Source organism: Petromyzon marinus, chromosome 19 (genome assembly GCF_048934315.1).
Source record: "Petromyzon marinus isolate PM22_M1 ecotype Great Lakes invasive population chromosome 19, UKy_Petmar_22M1.pri1.0, whole genome shotgun sequence".
Lineage (NCBI taxonomy): Eukaryota > Metazoa > Chordata > Hyperoartia > Petromyzontiformes > Petromyzontidae > Petromyzon > Petromyzon marinus.
This window is the reverse complement of record NC_133685.1, coordinates 15,577,077-15,597,262: the sequence shown is the minus strand read 5'-3', so window position 1 is coordinate 15,597,262 and position 20,186 is coordinate 15,577,077. Positions and strand designations below refer to the sequence as shown.

Below are 20,186 nucleotides of genomic sequence, written 5' to 3'. Positions count from 1 at the left end.
AAGGAATTAGCATATAATTTAGCATTGAAATGGCTGAATGATTAGCTTGTGACTGGTCACAGAAATAGTTATGTTAAAAGTTAAAGCATACACATCCGCAGAGGCACCCCTTGACAATGGAATTAGCATAGAATTTAGCATTTAAATAGCTAAGTTAAAGCATACACATCCGCAGAGGCACCGCTTGACAATGGAATTAGCATAGAATTTAGCATTCAAATAGCTGAGTGATTAGCTTGTAACTGCTCACAGAAATAGCTACGTTAAAGTCAGACCATACACATTCACCGAGGCACTTAGTACAAATCAAACAGGAGAATTTAGCATTGAAATAACTAGGCGAATTTAGCATTGAAATAACTGAGTGATTAGCTAGTGGCTGGTCACAGAAATGACTATGTTGAAGTCAAGGCCTACACATCTGAGCTATTCACAGTACTATATAGTGAACCAATAAAAACTAAAATATAAATTACCTTAATGTTATCAATAAACTCTATATTCTCCAATCAGCTAAGCTACCAACAATAAGTCGTTATATATCACAATGCTATATGGCGAAAAAATGGGTGGATTCTTACCCTCAACTTTAGCACCACGGATAGCTACGGGCCCCGTTCAGACGGACGAGTTCGTCCATGGTCGGAACAGAGGAGGGGGAGAGAGACAGCTGCGAGGCCCTAGTATACTCCATGTTGTAAACCATACCATTAACCGTGGTGTGAGAGGTATTAAGAGGCAATGCTGGCGAAAGAGCTGCGGTCTGAAGGTCATCGTAAAAACACAATTAATTAAGAACAGAAATGATTTAAAACATCTTTCCAGTGGTTACTAAGCCAGAATCCATCTTCTCGGTTGAAATTGTCTCTGTGCTTGTATATGTGAATGGCCTCATGAACGAATCTCTCATGGTAGCCGGTTGGTTTGCAAAGAACCTCCGTCTTGGAGAAGTCAATGTCATGTGAGCCCACTGAATTATAACAGTGATCTGCCACGGCAGAGGAGTTCGTCCTACCGTGTTTCAAGTCTGCTTTATGTTCGCGGATGCGGTCCGAGATATGTCTTTTGGTTTCTCCAATGTAGCTACTACCACAGAGGCACTTTAGTTTGTAAACGCCCGGGTACTGTATGTCTGGAACAGCATCTTTTACAGATGGAACTAAATCACGGATTTTATGTACTGTGTTGAATCGGACCTGGATCTTGTGTTTATTCAGGATTTTGGAGATCTTTTTAGTGACCCCTGCAATGTAGGGTAAGGTGATGGTTTTGAGTGGCTCCACAAGAGGATCCTTCTTCATGACTGGAGTGATGGCTTTGCGGATTGTGTAGTCGGAGTAGCCATTAGCCCTGAGAGCCTGGTGTACGTGCTTGAGTTCACTGGTAATGTGTTCCTGGTCGGAAATGCATTGGGCTCTATGGTATAGAGTCTTGATGAGGGAGTTCTTCTGGGATGGATGGTGGTGGGAATCCGGTTTCAAGTAAGCATCTGTATGGGTAGCTTTCCTGTAGACAGAGTGGCTCATTAAACCATCATGTCTCCTTTTAATTAAGACATCCAAAAAGGGTAGTTTGCCATCTTTTTCGACCTCCATGGTAAATCTGATGGCTGGGTGTATGGAATTGATGTGGTCGCGGAATTGGTCTAGAGCAGGCTGGCCATGTGGCCAGATGACAAAGGTGTCATCAACGTACCTCTTCCATAAGGTCGGGCGTAGAGTGGCAGTCTGGATGGCGTCAGTTTCAAATTTTTCCATGAATACGTTGGCTACAACCGGAGATAGGGGGGAGCCCATTGGGGTGCCCTCAGTTTGTTTGTAGAAAGTTCCATTCCAGGTGAAGTATGTGTTGGTTAAGCAATGTCTCACCAGGGGGGGTACATCAGTATGCAGTCCTTGATTAACCAGGTCTTCAATGATAGCGATGGTGTCAGGTACCGGGACTTTGGTGAACAAGGACACCACATCAAAACTGACAAGCAGGTCGTTTGGGGACAGGGAAATGCCTTTGATTGTCGATATCAGGTGAGTAGAATTTAGTACCGCAGAGGTGGTTTTTCCAGTGAAAGGTCGCAGTATATCAGCAAGAAAACGTGCCAGTTTGTAGGTGGGGGAGCTGATAGTAGAGACGATGGGACGAAGGGGTGTATCTTCTTTGTGTATCTTTGGAAGGCCATATAATCTTGGTGGTCTGGCAGCAGAGGGTTTCAACGAGAACTGTTTGATCTCATCAATTAATGCTGTTGAATCAGAGATGATTTTGTTCGTTTTGGTGACCAGGCTGTTGGTGGGATCTCTTTTTATTTTTGTATAGCTGCCATCGTTGAGTAGTTCTTGAATTTTGTTGTTATATTCTGTTTTGTCCATGATGACAGTGGCATTGCCTTTGTCGGCTGAGAGGACGACAATATCATCCCTCTTTTTTAATTGAGATAATTCAAAACGTTCGTCTTTGCTGATGTTGCTGGGTGGCAACTTAGCGTTTTTGAGGGTTGCAGCGATCTCAGATCTTGCTACGTCTGCAGAGATGTGACTCAAGCCCTTGAGTGCAACGTCGACATGGGCAATGATATCATTAACTGGTAAGTGTCTCGGTGTGACAGCAAAGTTTAGACCTTTAGCTAAAACGGATTTCAGACCATCAGAAATGTAACTGTTACTGCGATTAATTACGACTTTGTTGACGTCTATCTTTTCGGTGTGTGGATCCGATTTTTTGCTGGAGAGGTGATTGAATTTGGAAATCAAATTGTCCCTACATTTGTTCGACATAGTGGCAGCCGAAGAGGTAGTCATATTGTCTACATGTTCCCAATCCGATGTAGACATTGTTGCTGTCAATTTTAAGTGTGATTTGTAGAGTGTCTTGTCTAACTGATCGAGTTCGGTGCGTGTAAGTCTGATTTTTTCCGAGATAAGAGCGAAGCTAGTTCTAGCTAGAATTCGTTTTGCATTGAGAGAAGTTGCAACAGCAGAGGTTAGTGTAAATGCGGTTGGTATTACCTTAGAGTCGCGGCATCTCTTCAGAAAGGTGAGAGACTCGATTAGTTGAGCCTTCTTATCCCGAAGTCTGTTGAATGATCTTAAGGATGTGTGGAATCCCTCCCCGTAGAGGCGGTTAAATTTCGATTTAAAGCTTTCGTGACTGCAATGATTCATCTTCTTTGGTTCTTTCGGTAAAGTCACGTAGAATGAGAATAAAATAATAAGTTGATAAAATAAAATAACACAATAATATTCTCACGACGTTTCGGCCACAACACAAGCGGCCTTCATCAGGTGAAGGGACGAGACTGTCTGGTAGGACAGCGCTGGAGTGAAAGAGCCACGTTCAGATCACGGCCTTTAAGCTGTGTGAGAGGAACAAAGCGCCTTGACAAAGGAATTAGCATATAATTTAGCATTGAAATGGCTGAATGATTAGCTTGTGACTGGTCACAGAAATAGTTATGTTAAAAGTTAAAGCATACACATCCGCAGAGGCACCCCTTGACAATGGAATTAGCATAGAATTTAGCATTGAAATAGCTAAGTTAAAGCATACACATCCGCAGAGGCACCCCTTGACAATGGAATTAGCATAGAATTTAGCATTCAAATAGCTGAGTGATTAGCTTGTAACTGCTCACAGAAATAGCTACGTTAAAGTCAGACCATACACATTCACCGAGGCACTTAGTACAAATCAAACAGGAGAATTTAGCATTGAAATAACTAGGCGAATTTAGCATTGAAATAACTGAGTGATTAGCTAGTGGCTGGTCACAGAAATGACTATGTTGAAGTCAAGGCCTACACATCTGAGCTATTCACAGTACTATATAGTGAACCAATAAAAACTAAAATATAAATTACCTTAATGTTATCAATAAACTCTATATTCTCCAATCAGCTAAGCTACCAACAATAAGTCATTATATATCACAATGCTATATGGCGAAAAAATGGGTGGATTCTTACCCTCAACTTTAGCACCACGGATAGCTACGGGCCCCGTTCAGACGGACGAGTTCGTCCATGGTCGGAACAGAGGAGGGGGAGAGAGACAGCTGCGAGGCCCTAGTATACTCCATGTTGTAAACCATACCATTAACCGTGGTGTGAGAGGTATTAAGAGGCAATGCTGGCGAAAGAGCTGCGGTCTGAAGGTCATCATAAAAATACAATTAAGAACAGAAATGATTTAAAACATCTTTCCAGTGGTTACTAAGCCAGAATCCATCATTGCAGTCACGAAAGCTTTAAATCGAAATTTAACCGCCTCTACGGGGAGAGATTCCACACATCCTTAAGATCATTCAACAGACTTCGGGATAAGAAGGCTCAACTAATCGAGTCTCTCACCTTTCTGAAGAGATGCCGCGACTCTAAGGTAATACCAACCGCATTTACACTAACCTCTGCTGTTGCAACTTCTCTCAATGCAAAACGAATTCTAGCTAGAACTAGCTTCGCTCTTATCTCGGAAAAAATCAGACTTACACGCACCGAACTCGATCAGTTAGACAAGACACTCTACAAATCACACTTAAAATTGACAGCAACAATGTCTACATCGGATTGGGAACATGTAGACAATATGACTACCTCTTCGGCTGCCACTATGTCGAACAAATGTAGGGACAATTTGATTTCCAAATTCAATCACCTCTCCAGCAAAAAATCGGATCCACACACCGAAAAGATAGACGTCAACAAAGTCGTAATTAATCGCAGTAACAGTTACATTTCTGATGGTCTGAAATCCGTTTTAGCTAAAGGTCTAAACTTTGCTGTCACACCGAGACACTTACCAGTTAATGATATCATTGCCCATGTCGACGTTGCACTCAAGGGCTTGAGTCACATCTCTGCAGACGTAGCAAGATCTGAAATCGCTGCAACCCTCAAAAACGCTAAGTTGTCACCCAGCAACATCAGCAAAGACGAACGTTTTGAATTATCTCAATTAAAAAAGAGGGATGATATTGTCGTCCTCTCAGCCGACAAAGGCAATGCCACTGTCATCATGGACAAAACAGAATATAACAACAAAATTCAAGAACTACTCAACGATGGCAGCTATACAAAAATAAAAAGAGATCCCACCAACAGCCTGGTCACCAAAACGAACAAAATCATCTCTGATTCAACAGCATTAATTGATGAGATCAAACAGTTCTCGTTGAAACCCTCTGCTGCCAGACCACCAAGATTATATGGCCTTCCAAAGATACACAAAGAAGATACACCCCTTCGTCCCATCGTCTCTACTATCAGCTCCCCCACCTACAAACTGGCACGTTTTCTTGCTGATATACTGCGACCTTTCACTGGAAAAACCACCTCTGCGGTACTAAATTCTACTCACCTGGTATCGACAATCAAAAGCATTTCCCTGTCCCCAAACGACCTGCTTGTCAGTTTTGATGTGGTGTCCTTGTTCACCAAAGTCCCGGTACCTGACACCATCGTTATCATTGAAGACCTGGTTCATCAAGGACTGCATACCGATGTACCCCCCCTGGTGAGACATTGCTTAACCAACACATACTTCACCTGGAATGGAACTTTCTACAAACAAACTGAGGGCACCCCAATGGGCTCCCCCCTATCTCCGGTTGTAGCCAACGTATTCATAGAAAAATTTGAAACTGACGCCATCCAGACTGCCACTCTACGCCCGACCTTATGGAAGAGGTACGTTGATGACACCTTTGTCATCTGGCCACATGGCCAGCCTGCTCTAGACCAATTCCGCGACCACATCAATTCCATACACCCAGCCATCAGATTTACCATGGAGGTCGAAAAAGATGGCAAACTACCCTTTTTGGATGTCTTAATTAAAAGGAGACATGATGGTTTAATGAGCCACTCTGTCTACAGGAAAGCTACCCATACAGATGCTTACTTAAAAACGGATTCCCACCACCATCCATCCCAGAAGAACTCCCTCATCAAGACTCTATACCATAGAGCCCAATGCATTTCCGACCAGGAACACATTACCAGTGAACTCAAGCACGTACACCAGGCTCTCAGGGCTAATGGCTACTCCGACTACACAATCCGCAAAGCCATCACTCCAGTCATGAAGAAGGATCCTCTTGTGGAGCCACTCAAAACCATCACCTTACCCTACATTGCAGGGGTCACTAAAAAGATCTCCAAAATCCTGAATAAACACAAGATCCAGGTCCGATTCAACACAGTACATAAAATCCGTGATTTAGTTCCATCTGTAAAAGATGCTGTTCCAGACATACAGTACCCAGGCGTTTACAAACTAAAGTGCCTCTGTGGTAGTAGCTACATTGGAGAAACCAAAAGACATATCTCGGACCGCATCCGAGAACATAAAGCAGACTTGAAACACGGTAGGACGAACTCCTCTGCCGTGGCAGATCACTGTTATAATTCAGTGGGCTCACATGACATTGACTTCTCCAAGACGGAGGTTCTTTGCAACCCAAACGGCTACCATGAGAGATTCGTTCATGAGGCCATTCACATATACAAGCACAGAGACAATTTCAACCGAGAAGATGGATTCTGGCTTAGTAACCACTGGAAAGATGTTTTAAATCATTTCTGTTCTTAATTAATTGTATTTTTACGATGACCTTCAGACCGCAGCTCTTTCGCCAGCATTGCCTCTTAATACCTCTCACACCACGGTTAATGGTATGGTTTACAACATGGAGTATACTAGGGCCTCGCAGCTGTCTCTCTCCCCCTCCTCTGTTCCGACCATGGACGAACTCGTCCGTCTGAACGGGGCCCGTAGCTATCCGTGGTGCTAAAGTTGAGGGTAAGAATCCACCCATTTTTTCGCCATATAGCATTGTGATATATAACGACTTATTGTTGGTAGCTTAGCTGATTGGAGAATATAGAGTTTATTGATAACATTAAGGTAATTTATATTTTAGTTTTTATTGGTTCACTATATAGTACTGTGAATAGCTCAGATGTGTAGGCCTTGACTTCAACATAGTCATTTCTGTGACCAGCCACTAGCTAATCACTCAGTTATTTCAATGCTAAATTCGCCTAGTTATTTCAATGCTAAATTCTCCTGTTTGATTTGTACTAAGTGCCTCGGTGAATGTGTATGGTCTGACTTTAACGTAGCTATTTCTGTGAGCAGTTACAAGCTAATCACTCAGCTATTTCAATGCTAAATTCTATGCTAATTCCATTGTCAAGGGGTGCCTCTGCGGATGTGTATGCTTTAACTTAGCTATTTCAATGCTAAATTCTATGCTAATTCCATTGTCAAGGGGTGCCTCTGCGGATGTGTATGCTTTAACTTTTAACATAACTATTTCTGTGACCAGTCACAAGCTAATCATTCAGCCATTTCAATGCTAAATTATATGCTAATTCCTTTGTCAAGGCGCTTTGTTCCTCTCACACAGCTTAAAGGCCGTGATCTGAACGTGGCTCTTTCACTCCAGCGCTGTCCTACCAGACAGTCTCGTCCCTTCACCTGATGAAGGCCGCTTGTGTTGTGGCCGAAACGTCGTGAGAATATTATTGTGTTATTTTATTTTATCAATTTATTTTATTCTCATTCTACGTGACATTACCGAAAGAACCAAAGAAGATGAATCATTGCAGTCACGAAAGCTTTAAATCGAAAAATAAAATGTATCGCTCCGGATGACCGCTGCAAAGTATTATCTGTATTTTGATTTAGTGTGCTGATCTTAAAGGTGCATTGAAAAATTTGATACTCCGACTGATGCTCCTGTTGTTGTAGAGTGACTCATGCAGCCAGCTATGGCTCTAGGGTTTGAGTTTACATGTTATTTACGTAGTTTATTGTAAAAAATTCGGTCACAGTCCCTATGATCACAGTTACATTGCATTTATGGTTTTATTTTGGTGATTTCGAAAGCGTTTATTGGTTTGGCCATGTTTGTACGGAGTTAGACTGATGGCCTTAATCTAAGTTGTCTTGTGGTTGTTCTTCTTGTTTGACTTGCATCCCGCTTGTATTTTTACACACAGCGTTGGTGTACGGTGCTTTTTCAGGAATATTTTGCTGTTTTTTCCTGGATTTTCTGTTTGCACAGTCACATTAAGATGTTTTCATATTCATGTTTTTGTTTTTTTGTTTGTTGCGGTTGCATCCGATTCAAGAGCCGAATGGCTCACAGGGCTATAACAAATAAATGAAACTGAAATGTCTGTGTGTGAGAGTCAATATGTATATGTGTGTCTAGGGCAATGTGTGTGTGAGTCTATGTATGTGTGTGTGAGTACATTGTGTGTGTGTGTAAGCCGATGTGTGTGAATGGGTACATGTGTGTGTGTAAGTCCATGTGTGTGTCTCTTAGTCAATATGTGTGTGTGTAAGTCCATATGTGTGCTTCGGTCGATGTGTGTGTGAGAATCTACGTATGTGTGAGTCGCTGTATGTGTGTACGTCGATGTGTGTGTGTAACTCCATGTGTGTGTATCTAAAGTGGATGTCTGTGTGAGTCAATATCTGCGCGTGTTTGTAAGTCGATGTGTTTGTGTGTATGGATCGATGTCGGTGTGTGTGTCTAAGTCGATGTGTGTGTGTCTTTTAAGCCCGGGCAACGCCGGGTACTTCCCGCTAGTATGTTATAAAGCGGCCCTAAATAAAAAAAAACGTACGTATTAAAACACATACATTTTTTACTTGCATAAAAAAATAATTGTATTCTTTTTATTTGCTATACAGCCAGATAATACGACAAATCGCTATCCTTAAACACCCAGTCGTTCATAAAAGTTGAAGGCAGTATAGTACTATAATAATAGAGCAAGTCCAGAATCACTGAACCGGAATTGATAGCTTGAAAGCATTTAGCGCGGGGCCCTTGAAAGTGCGGGGCCCGTAGCATATGCTACTCTTGCTACGAGGATAATCCGACAGTGCCCTCGTGTGCCATGCCAGCATTCATATGTGCTGCTCGCTACCAGCACTTGCCTCAACAGTCTGTTAAGGCTATACAGGGGATCTCTGTCTTTTATTGTTCCAAATCAACATGGATGATGGAGGGAGTGTATCTGTAGCACACACCGTGATATACACAGAAGCCGAACAAGAGATGCCACATTTAGATCTGGATATGGGTCTCGCCATGCATAGTGCCAAGATACCCAGATCAACAGTTGCACCACATTTGTCACATGACACCGAACCCCGAAACGCCCCGCAGAAAAACAATATTGGCAAAATCACCAGGGTTGGGATCCCAAATTGGTCAAAGTGCAAGGTTTTTTTAGTCTGTGCCGACAAACAACGGTTGGCAGTGATGTACGAACATGGTTATCAGGTGGATGATATAGATATGCCTCGGTTAGACCATTCACTGAAATATCAAATGTTATATTTTACTCAGCGAAAGTTAATATTCAAACGTGTGTCTTTGTTCCTTGTAATTTGTAGTTGTGTGGTAATACTGAGGACTTTTGGAGGCAGAGCCGTCCCTAGGGGTACGGGGAATCAGGGTGACCGCCCTGCGCCCTGCGCTTTGGGGGGCCCCACGCTTCGACATCACGGTGGTGTCAGCTGTAGTAACACTTCCACTTGGGGGGCTCACACTGTGGGGTTTGCCCTGGGCCCCGAAACTCTCTATGGATTGCCCTTCTTGGAGGAGCTAAATGCTGTCACACCCTTCGTGCGAGGTTATTGTCACTGTAGAAGTTAAGTCCCATGAAATTGGAGTAGTATTTATTGGCAATGTCTTGGGTTCGATAAGCAATGCTTACGTCCTCGACTGTGATGTACAGCACCACTCCTGCAGTGACCTGGCCACAGCCTCTGCTCGTCGCAGCTGGAAAGATATTGCTGCTGTTTGTGGAGAACGTTTATCTGTGGCTGTCACAACACCATTGCACTGTGTTGAACTCTGCTGATGTTTTATTTTTGATAAATCAACTGAGGCCATTTCTCGTAAACGCTCGAGCAGCAGATTTGCACACATCAGCACTTGTACCTCTCGAAAAAAGGGCTTGGGTTTGATTCCTGATTCAGGTTTTTTTCCCTATGTGTATGTAATGTACTCTTTGGTTCTATTCGGTAAAGTCACGTAGGTAAAAAATAAAACAAAAATCACGACGTTTCGGCCACAACACAAGTGGCCTTCATCAGGTGAAGGGACCAGACTGTCTAGAGGACAGTGCTGAAGGCCACTTGTGTTGTGGCCGAAACGTCGTTATTTTTGTTTTATTTTTTACCTACGTGACTTTACCGAATAGAACCAAAGAGTATGGATCCTTGCAGTCACAAAAGCTTTAAATCTAGAATGTATGTAATGTATGTTGAGTTTCTTTCACACCGTGCATTGCCAACCGCACTAATCGGAGGTGTCGGAAAGTTTGTGTGAAGTTCGTATGTTCTCCCCCTGTTCTACTTGGGTTTCCTCACATAACCAAAATTAGTTTTAACGGTATTGGCCATACAGCCCCAATTCTTAAAATTGCCTACAAATCATTCAATATGGATTACGCGCAGCAGCAGCAACATCGTCCTATGGTGAGCGAGTATTTAAGGGGGAGCAAGGCCCGCGGTCAGGGCGCTTGCTCGGGGACTAATCGACGACCAGAGGTGGATGACATCGGGCCGACTGTTTAAGATCGACAAAGTGGAAACCATTGGGTTGACTGTACAAGACTCAACTTGGTGGAAATCATCAAGACTGATTATCCGAGGACCCAATTAGCAGAAACCACCGCTGCTGAAGATAACCATAGAAATTACAAGTGTGGCAGTCGTTAAACTCACACTATACATACGCTCGTAGAAATAAATCTCAACTCCCCTGACATGGATGTCTCCAAGGAGCTTCTTTACAAAAGTAATAAACGTTTGCCCTGGGTAGAATACTTGTGCAGGATGGGAAGGGGAGATGCCGATTGAAGAGATCGCATTAGCGTGGTCTCCACGAATTCGGCAACCAGGGGCAACAGAAGACCAAGGAGCAGACGGCGGGAGGCTATCGAGCCAGATCTTGGCAGAGGTGTCGACTGTGCAGCAAGCTGCGGGGGTCTCACTGAGGCTTATAAATTGTCGGCTGGGTGTGGTGGTGGCATCATTGGCTTCGGCCGTGACGATGTCTTGGTCTTTGATAATCGGAGGTTTACAGGGAAACGTTGCCCCACATGCAAAACACGACAGCCAGGTTTAGTTCAACGCAATCAATCCCATCGCCCCAGTGAACCACCGAGAACATTGCTCGCCTGTTGATGCTTGAGGGAGTCTGGCGCCAATGGAAATACAGTACATCCCTGTTCGCTCCGCCGTCTCTCACTATCTCCCTCCCACCAAATACCAATGCATACTTTGTTTTACTCCACAGTCGTTTCAGTCCGAAGCAATATTTACGCAAGCCTCACGTTTGAAACAGCCGTGAGACTGGTACCGATTCTGTGGATTTCCACAAACAGAATTTTAAATGGCACCAATACTTTTTTTCCTCTTCACGGTCAGCGGTCTACCTCTGTTAATGGCAGTTGATGTGAATGAATGGGCTGTGATGATTCAACCCCAAAGCAGCAAAGAAATAAAAACTACATTTAGTAATGGCATTGGATAAATGTTGTGGAGGACATTTGTGAGAAACATCATGGACATTTCAATGAAACACATTCCAGGACACAACTACTCTGCTGTTGGCTTGCTGCTGAATAAGGATGTCCGTGCGGATGGTGAAGAAGAGGGCAGACCGTTTATATATTACCAGGACAGCAGCGCGTGCACCGGACATGCAAATGCCGACACGGAAATGTTAGTCAAAAACCGCGCACTGGCTTGTGATAGAAGCAAACTGTGGGGCCACCCGAAGAAATGCCCACGATTGAAAATAGATCTCGAAGTATCAATGTATTCGAGGTTTACTGCCTTGTGGAAGGACTTCAAAGCAATATTTCCAGTCTACGAGCTTCACACGATAATGCTGTTGCAAGCTTACGACAACTGCACTGAAGAAATACTAAACCTGTTCAGGCAACACCCGCAGGAATGGAGAATCCTGGTGTATAAAACGCGAGTATCGAGTGGGGACAGGCCTGAAGGTGGCATCGGGGACATGGTGACGCGTCTCAACCAGGTGAACATCGAGACGACCGCGATGCCTTTTTGTGCAGACGAATGTTCCGACACCTGTCAAGATCCATTGCAACACTGCTTGCTGCGCACACTTGAATTTGAAAGCTTGTGTTCTACAAATATTACAATAACCGTGGCAATTTTAATTAACAAACGGATGCCAGTTTGTTTGCATAATGCCACCAACGACTGGGTCAACAGACTGACATTGTGGTTCTTGAACGAAGCCGGTGATGAGTATACATCGAATAACAAAACTAATCCGTGCACAACCAAGTTTGTGCTGATTGATACACTCAGGAAAGCAACCGAACAATGCTTGAGAAACCCCGTCATGATCAGCAAGCCGTTGGACCATCTGGCGCCTGAAAAAGTAGAGGGCATATTCGACTTTAAACTGGGAACGTTGGAAGAGTGGAGCGGCAAAGTGGACACAAGGGAGCCGTGCACGGCGGGGATTGTCGGCACGCTGCCCTCACATCGTGACGATGTGCTTTTCTCGGCCTGTAGGAAGGCCATCAAGAGCCCGTGCGCTTTCCATAAGGAGTACAAGTTCACTGATGTTGAAGATTGGGGCTGGGATTGCTGTTGTGATGGACCGTGTGAAAATGAAATATGCTGGGTGGGTAACAGTTACAGGAAATGCAATAAAACGATAGAATGATGTGCAGTATACTCTATATAAACAATAATGTGGAGTTTAGATTACAACTCCCATTATCTACACAATTAAGGTAACTAATCTGAAAAAGTACAAAGTCATGCATAAGATATTATTTGGGTCTTTCGGTAAAGTCACGTAGATAGGTTCCAGTAAAATAACAAAAACGATATTCTTGGTTATTTCGGTAAAGTCACGTAGAAGGGAAACAATAAAATAAAAAATGTATAAAACAATAAAATTCTCACGACGTTTCGACTGCAACACAAGCAATCATCATCAGGTGTGAAAACCACAACAAGAAAATTTGAAAAAAGTGGCGTTTTTTAAATTATTTTATTGTTTCCCTTCTACGTGACTTTACCGAAAGAACCAAGAATATGAATCCCTGCAGTCACGAAAGCTTTAAATCAAAACAAAAACGATGCTTCCCCAACCCCCACCTCTCTCCCCCCAGCTCTCCCGTCGCTGGTAAACAGTGCTCGCACTTCAAACATTGTCGTTGAATTGTACAAACAATTAATTTAAAACATGATAACGTGAAATTTTAGTGTGAGTGGTTTATTCAGCAGTGCTTTAGTCAAAGGTAAGTGTGGCATAGTGGATAGTCCTACCATGAAAAAATGTAAACGAGTCACGACATATTCTTGGTTCTTTCGGTGAAGTCACGCAGAAGGGAAATAATAAAATAAAATAAATTTACATAATAAAATAAAATTTTTACGACGTTTCGACCACAACACAAGCAGCCGTCCTCAGGTGAAGAACAGAGCTGGAATCCTAAGTGTGAGTGCGCGAAGACTAGCCGTAGAGAAGCTAGCAGAGTATATAGCGGAAGGCTAGCCATGGAGAAGTTAGCAGAGTATATAGCGAGAGGCTAGCAGTAGAGAAGATAGCAGAATATATAGTGAGAGGCTAGCAGTGGAGAAGCTAGCAGGATATATCGTGAGAGGCTAGCAGTGGAGAAGCTAGCAGGATATATAGTGAGAGGCTAGCAGTGGAGAGGCTAGCAGAGAGCGGAGTGAGCGAAGCGTGGCAGACAGGCTAGCAGCGGAGAGGCTAGGAGAGTGAGAAAGAGAGCAGGCTAGCAGTGGAGAGGCTAGGAGAGAGAGAGCAGGCTAGCAGCGGAGAGGGTGGAAGAGAGAGAGAGCGGAGTGAGCGAAGCGAGCGGAGAAGGCGAGCAGCACAAGCGGGAGGGTTGCGATGGAGTTACATGGTGTTGAACGTGAGGAGTTCTGTTCGAACAAAAGTGACACAGGAGAAAAAAGTTATCCGCGTGAAATAACACCACTACACTAGTATCGGAAGAGCATTTCAGACGGCCGCATAAAGGTGTGTGGTGCCACGACCTGGGCTGGCACTCATTCCCGCCCCCCGCACTAAACACACACCCGCACGCAGTGCACCCACATAGTGTCCTGGCGGGGGGTTGCCTGGCACATCGGGTTTTAATCCGAAGGGCCCCTAGGGGGAGAGTCCCACAGTTTCCCGGTGCCAGGCGATTGGCCGACCCCCACAGGACAGGTTACATTGCGGTGCCCCTAAATTGGCTTAAAATTGTATGGGCGCAAAAAGAAAACGTTACCCTGGGCCAACCGCAATGAGTTACTCACAACATTGTGGGGAGGACGGAGGGTGGAATATTAGGCGTAAAGAGCAAAACCGAAGGCTCAAACTACTGGGCATGGGAGAACAATTCGTAATGGGCGAAAACAGCGTATGTGGGGTAACCTCGGCGGTGGTAAGCACTCACGTGCGTGTTTACACAGCGCGCTTTACGCAGCGAGTTTGCACCGCGTGCTTGCACTACGCTGCCGGGTCATCTGGGGGCCGTAGCGCTGGCCGTTGGGGAAGCACGCGCCTATAGATATTCATACAGCTGACGTTTCTTTTCAGTTTACATTAGCATTAGCCTTTGTGTGCAAGTGGATTAGGGTTTAACCCCCTGGAGGTGTATGCGCATATTCATACTGCTGTTCTGATTAGCGCCAGCCTTTATGAGTGAAATACGCGCCTGCAGGGGCGCGTGCACGCCTCCGCGTTCGTTTTTGTGTGGTGGAGTACGTGTGCGTGGGGGAGATAAACCCGGGCGGTGGTGAGCCAGCCGAGTAGCAAAGTCCCTCAGAGAGGGCGCTGGCGTGGGGGGGGGCGATCACCCGATCGGCAGGGACCCGGCGAGAGACGGTCGAAGAGGAGGAGGGGGGAGTGGAGGGGGTGGACGTCGCACCCCGCCCGCTCACGGGGAGCGGGGAGGTGGACATCGGCCCCCACAGTACCTGCTATGATAACAGCAGTGCATACTGACTGTGGTGGTACCTGCTACGATTACAGCAGTGCATACTGTGGTGGTACCTGCTTTCACTACAGCAGTGCATACTAACTGTGGTGGTACCTGCTATGATAACAGCAGTGCATACTGACTGTGGTGTTACCTGCTATCGCTACAGTAGTACATGCTGACTCTATAGCAATATATATTGACTCTATAGCACAAACTACGAACCTGACAGAGTGGCGTGGTGAGGCCTAGTCCCATGCAGAGCCCCCGGCCTCGCCTAGATTACCCAGCCGGCCGAGGTGGCACCTTGGCAGGCTGGGGCTGGGCTGCAATCCCCCACCCCCCACCATCCCCCAGCCTACGCTACAATAATACTAAGCACTATAATATTATTATATACCGACCCTATATTAGTAAGTGCACACATTGGGGTGGGGGGAGGGACAAGAGGACATGACACTTTGATGAATTTAGTGTATTTTATTTGCATTTTGAACGCGAATGAGAAATTCCCCTCCCCCCTTCACCGATGACACATGTGCGTTGCTAGGGGCAACCCCCCGGCAGCTTCAGTGGCGCGAGGAAATAATTAAGTAATAGAAAATATTACTACATTGCTAATTTAACTACTTTAAATTTGACGGATGGGAAAACGGAATAGCGCTGGCTCACCACGGGGCTTACAGCGTGGTAACCGGCAACTTTTTAAATACATAAACCCCACGGTTCGCGAGCCAAATCCTTCGCAAGTTGCGTGCACAGAGACAGACAAACGGACAGACAGACAAAAAATGACGTTAATAGGTAAGATGACTTGTTTACCCAGGAAAGCCTTAAAACCTGCATCGTCACTGTCTTAACTCTAGATGGCCTAAAATACTTTTTATTACTCTTGTTTATCTAGTAAGGCTCTACCGAGTCTCAATTTTATTTCATCCAGGGGGGCGATGTTGCTGCTGCTGTACGTAATTTCAATTGAGAGATTTGTAGGCAATTTCCAGCATTGGGGTGTATGCCCAATATCGTTAACATTTAGGGGTTTTTTTTGTTATGTAAGGCAACCTGAACAGGGGGAGAACATACAAACCTCATGCTGAAAAAAAAATCACGCAAACAAATTTCACGCATAAAAAAACCACACCACCCAAATCGGGAATCGAACCCAGGAGCTTATTTTCACGAGGTACTGCACAATTGTTGCCAGCGTGGAGCTCTGCCGCTCTAGCATTTACGAGAAATGGCCTCAGCAGGTCACCACAGCAGTTGTGATGGACATCACGGGGGAGGTGGTAAACATTGCTTATCAAACCCAAAACGTTAACCCTCCAAGGTCATTGTCAATGCCAATAAATCAAACACACATTTCCCGTGGCTTAACTATTACAGTAACAATAACCTCGCACAGATGGTGCATCATAATTTAACTCCTCCAAGAAACCATTGGCACACAACCCCCAGTTAGAAGGAACAGAGACACAATTATGAATATTTACTGTCCCTGAGTAAACTATAAAATTGTATGTTTAAGTAGATGGTCTAACCGAGGCATATCGATATCATCAACCTGATAACCATGTTCATACATCAATGCCAACTGTTGCTTGTCCGCACAGACTCAAAAGAACCTTGTACTGTGACCAATTTTGGATCACAACCGCAGTGGTTTAGCCCATTTTTTACAGGGCATTCGGGGGTGTGGTGTCACGTGACAAACGTGGTGCAATTGTCGATCTGAGTATGTGACACTCTCTCGTCACGGTATTTCAGGCGTCTCGCATTCGATACACTTCCGTGGGACAGGAATCATCATCACGTGAGGATTTGTGTTTTTCCGGTTGATCTTTTCTCATGTACGCAGATGCTTGTACAGTATATTAACTTTTAATAGAGAATAACATTGATTCTAATAATATTATAGTTCCGCTTGTTTTACCCAAGAAACCCTCACCGACTCTCAAGACTCTTTTTTTCAGGAGGGTCCTACTAAGTTTTCACAATAGGGGGTGATGTTGCCTCTGTGTCTGATCCCAAATGAGAAATGTACAGGTAATATTTCAGCATTGGTGATGTTTGGCCGTGCATAACAGGTGGGAGAACATACAAACTAGCAACAGAGTCGGGGATCGAACCCAGGTACCTTCTTGCTTTAAGGCACGAGTATTGCTGCGCTACTGTGCCAAGTAAACCGTGATCCAGAGCATTTAGTCACGTTTAAACACTAGTTTGCTCCCATTTTAACGTGAACAGAAATACGTATTTGAAACCTGATTAGCAACAGTATCTTACCGCAAACGGTTTATTTTATAAAGCCAGGTGCCAAGTCGTGGGTGATTTTATCCACATGGTTGATATTCCCTCCGAAATGTAGTTGCTTCATATATGGAGAGGCTACACGAGCATGAGTTGTGTTTCCTGTAGGAGGTGAACTCCGAACGGCTGGGAGACCATGGCGCTGCCCTCAGCCACTTTCGTGCTCCTCATTGGCAGCGTTATCCCGGGGACCTTGTGCGCAGGTGAGTCAACACTTCACGTTTATTAATGTTAGATGCAACGAAGAAGGACATTCCCTTTCAAGGCTTCATAAATGCAATGTGTCGTGACTGGGGGGGATTTTTTTTTGTTTACGGCATAAACAATGTCACAGTTACTCACAATCAGCAGTGTTCTAATTTCTTTTACACCATTGAAATGGTCGGCAGATTTGCAAAGTTTGACACCAAAAGTCAGTACATTTGGAGGCACGTTACAATTGTATTTGATCTGATAACAAATAGCACAGCAAGGTTCCAGCAGTGTGGCAGTAATAAAGTAGTAGTCAGTGGCGGCTCGTGACATTTCCACTAGGTGGGGCCAATGGTGGAACCAAGATTTTCAGGTAGGGAGGGCAACTCCTCCAGCAATTAAAAATGATAGGAGTTGTTTGTAAAGACTTGTCCCTTACTTTTTATTTGACACGTGTACTGTATACACAACTGTGCACAATTCTGTGAGTCTGATATTAAGTATTTCGATCGGATCATTGGGGGTGCACGTGCCACCACACCCCACCCTACTGGCTCCCCACTGGCTCCGCCAATGGGATGAGGCTGTTGTGAGTGACCTCTGAAAATATGGTGTTCTAATTAAGAAAAACCTCATGTTATTGGCCTTCCCGTGACAGTGATATAACTGTCTTATCTACCAATGGTAGGCATTTATTAACAATACGAAATAAAAAAGCAATCAAATGCTATACTCATGACCCTCAAGTCTACACTACACAACCCTTTCATCCTTTCAAATGGAATATTTAGGATTGACTCCACAGTATTCGTTGCCAATTTGTTTGCTGCACCTGTTGCCATCGCTATTGCTATTTACTCCTAGACCGTGTAGGCCGTGACCTGCTATATTTGCACAGTGCAACCTAGCGTTGTGACATGGTGATTACAGCCATGTGCGGACCTTTTCACCACCCTGAATGGGTCTCAAACGACGTGGCTAAAATGCTAAGCTAATCGCAATGAATGAAGGGATATCTCTCACTGGGAAGCCTTCACAGCCGCCCGAGACCTCCCGAGGCACAAATCAGACTGTGTTGCAGCGGTTTTTAATATGAACTTAAATTGTTATCTTCATTAGGCAATTCACGTTGAAAGAATCACTATACAGTATTAAAAAAAATGTCAAAACAAAACAATTTATAGAAAAGTATTGTTTATTAGAAAAATATTTTCTCATATCCAGCTGCTTGGTGGGCGGTGCCCCAACGCCTCTAGCAGACAAACAACACCTGGTAGAAGTAATTAAGTAATAGTGTACACTAATAAGGCAAGGCCAATGCTCAAACATGTGTAGAGGAGAGAAATACGTGATGCACACAGTTAAGCGGGTGCAACGGAGGGCAAACAGGTGTGCATATTGCAACATGAGGTTTGCATAGACGAACCGCCAGTAATTAAGGGGAGAAGCGGGTACAACTGAGGTCAAACAGGTGCTACGCTGTGAACGGAGGTTGGCGCCTAGGAGACAGAAGATGGCGAGTAATGATGATAAGAGATTAATGGGACAACTGGTGCCGGCCTGGCGGCAGCTTAAGTGGAAACACGTGAGAACTCGGGATGAGCAGGGGATATAAGGGGGAGTGTGTGTGAGCGAGGGGGTTGTTGCCGGGAACCAAGAGTGAAGACATCTCGCCGCTGCCGCTCCAGCCGTCAACGGGACCTCAACCCTCACGCCGTCGCCGGGTGGTTGTTGGCTGAACCTCCCGCCCGGGACAGATGGGTGAGCAGGTCTGAGGGAGCGCAGGTGAGGGCAGCGGTGGAGATGCGAAGTTGCTGTATGCAGAATCACTGAGTGTGAAGATGCTGTGTGCGGAGTCACTGAGTGTGAAGACGCTGTGTGCGGAGTCGCTGAGTGCGAAGACACTGTGTGCGGAGTCGCTGGGTGCGAAGCTGCTGTGTGCAGAGTCGCTGAGAGCAGAGCTGCTGAGTGCAGGATAAGTGAGGTGCAGAATAGATAAGAGCGGGGAGAAGTTAAGCATATCTGTCCATACAGATAGTTATGGTAGTGCCTATAACTGGCACAAGAACAGGTGAATAAAGTGTAAGCAGTTGACTTGTTACGTATCTATGTAAGTAAATTTTGAAGACACTACACATGTAACAAGAACTACTAAAAGTCCTGTGCAAATTCGGTCGTTATGTATTACCTCAGTGCTAATCTAGTAGCTTTGAACTGGTAGTACTGTAAAATATTTCACAGTCGAGTATTATTATACAACAACCGCCATTCGCCACTAAGTGGCGGTGACGTCACCACGACACTTGTGCCAGGCTATGTGCACCCTGAGGCCACGTGAAGTGTCGAACGCCCGCTGGCAGGAGGTCACGGGGCAGACCCAGGTGCCACGGATCCACTGACTGAGATGACTGGCTGATGCACCACCTGTGCCCCCTACTGTGCCAACCTGCTGTGCTTTAGCCACCCGGCGCTCCGCTCGTTGTTCTGAACGTCGCTCCTCCACCCTCCGTTGTTGTTGGAGGGCAACTACCTCCAACTGCCCAGTAGCGTCCTTCACGAGCCTCCTCCAGAGGCCGATCTTGACACCGCTGGTACCACGTCCTCCTGTACCACATCACTCCATCTCTTCTCTAGCCCGTGCCGCGCCCGCTTAGCCCCCTCAATCCGGCCGAACAA

The 20,186-nt window shown here is 45.0% G+C and overlaps 1 protein-coding gene across 6 annotated transcripts in view; it reads left to right on the top strand.

Annotated features, from left to right (window-relative positions):
* Positions 1-16,644: 16,644 nt before the first annotated feature.
* The window catches only part of LOC116943708 (coagulation factor X-like), a 43,906-nt gene continuing 40,364 nt past the window's right edge, over positions 16,645-20,186 (top strand). The window contains exons 1-2 of one of the 6 annotated variants that reach the window (XM_076068189.1): positions 16,645-16,821; positions 17,427-17,521. In XM_076068189.1, coding sequence (XP_075924304.1) covers positions 17,455-17,521 — 67 coding nt within the window. In that variant the 5' untranslated portion in view covers positions 16,645-16,821; positions 17,427-17,454. Of the gene's footprint in view, positions 16,859-17,030; positions 17,142-17,426; positions 17,522-20,186 lie in introns of those variants that run through there. The other 5 variants (XM_076068188.1, XM_076068187.1, XM_076068185.1 and 2 more) reach the window with 5 other exon arrangements.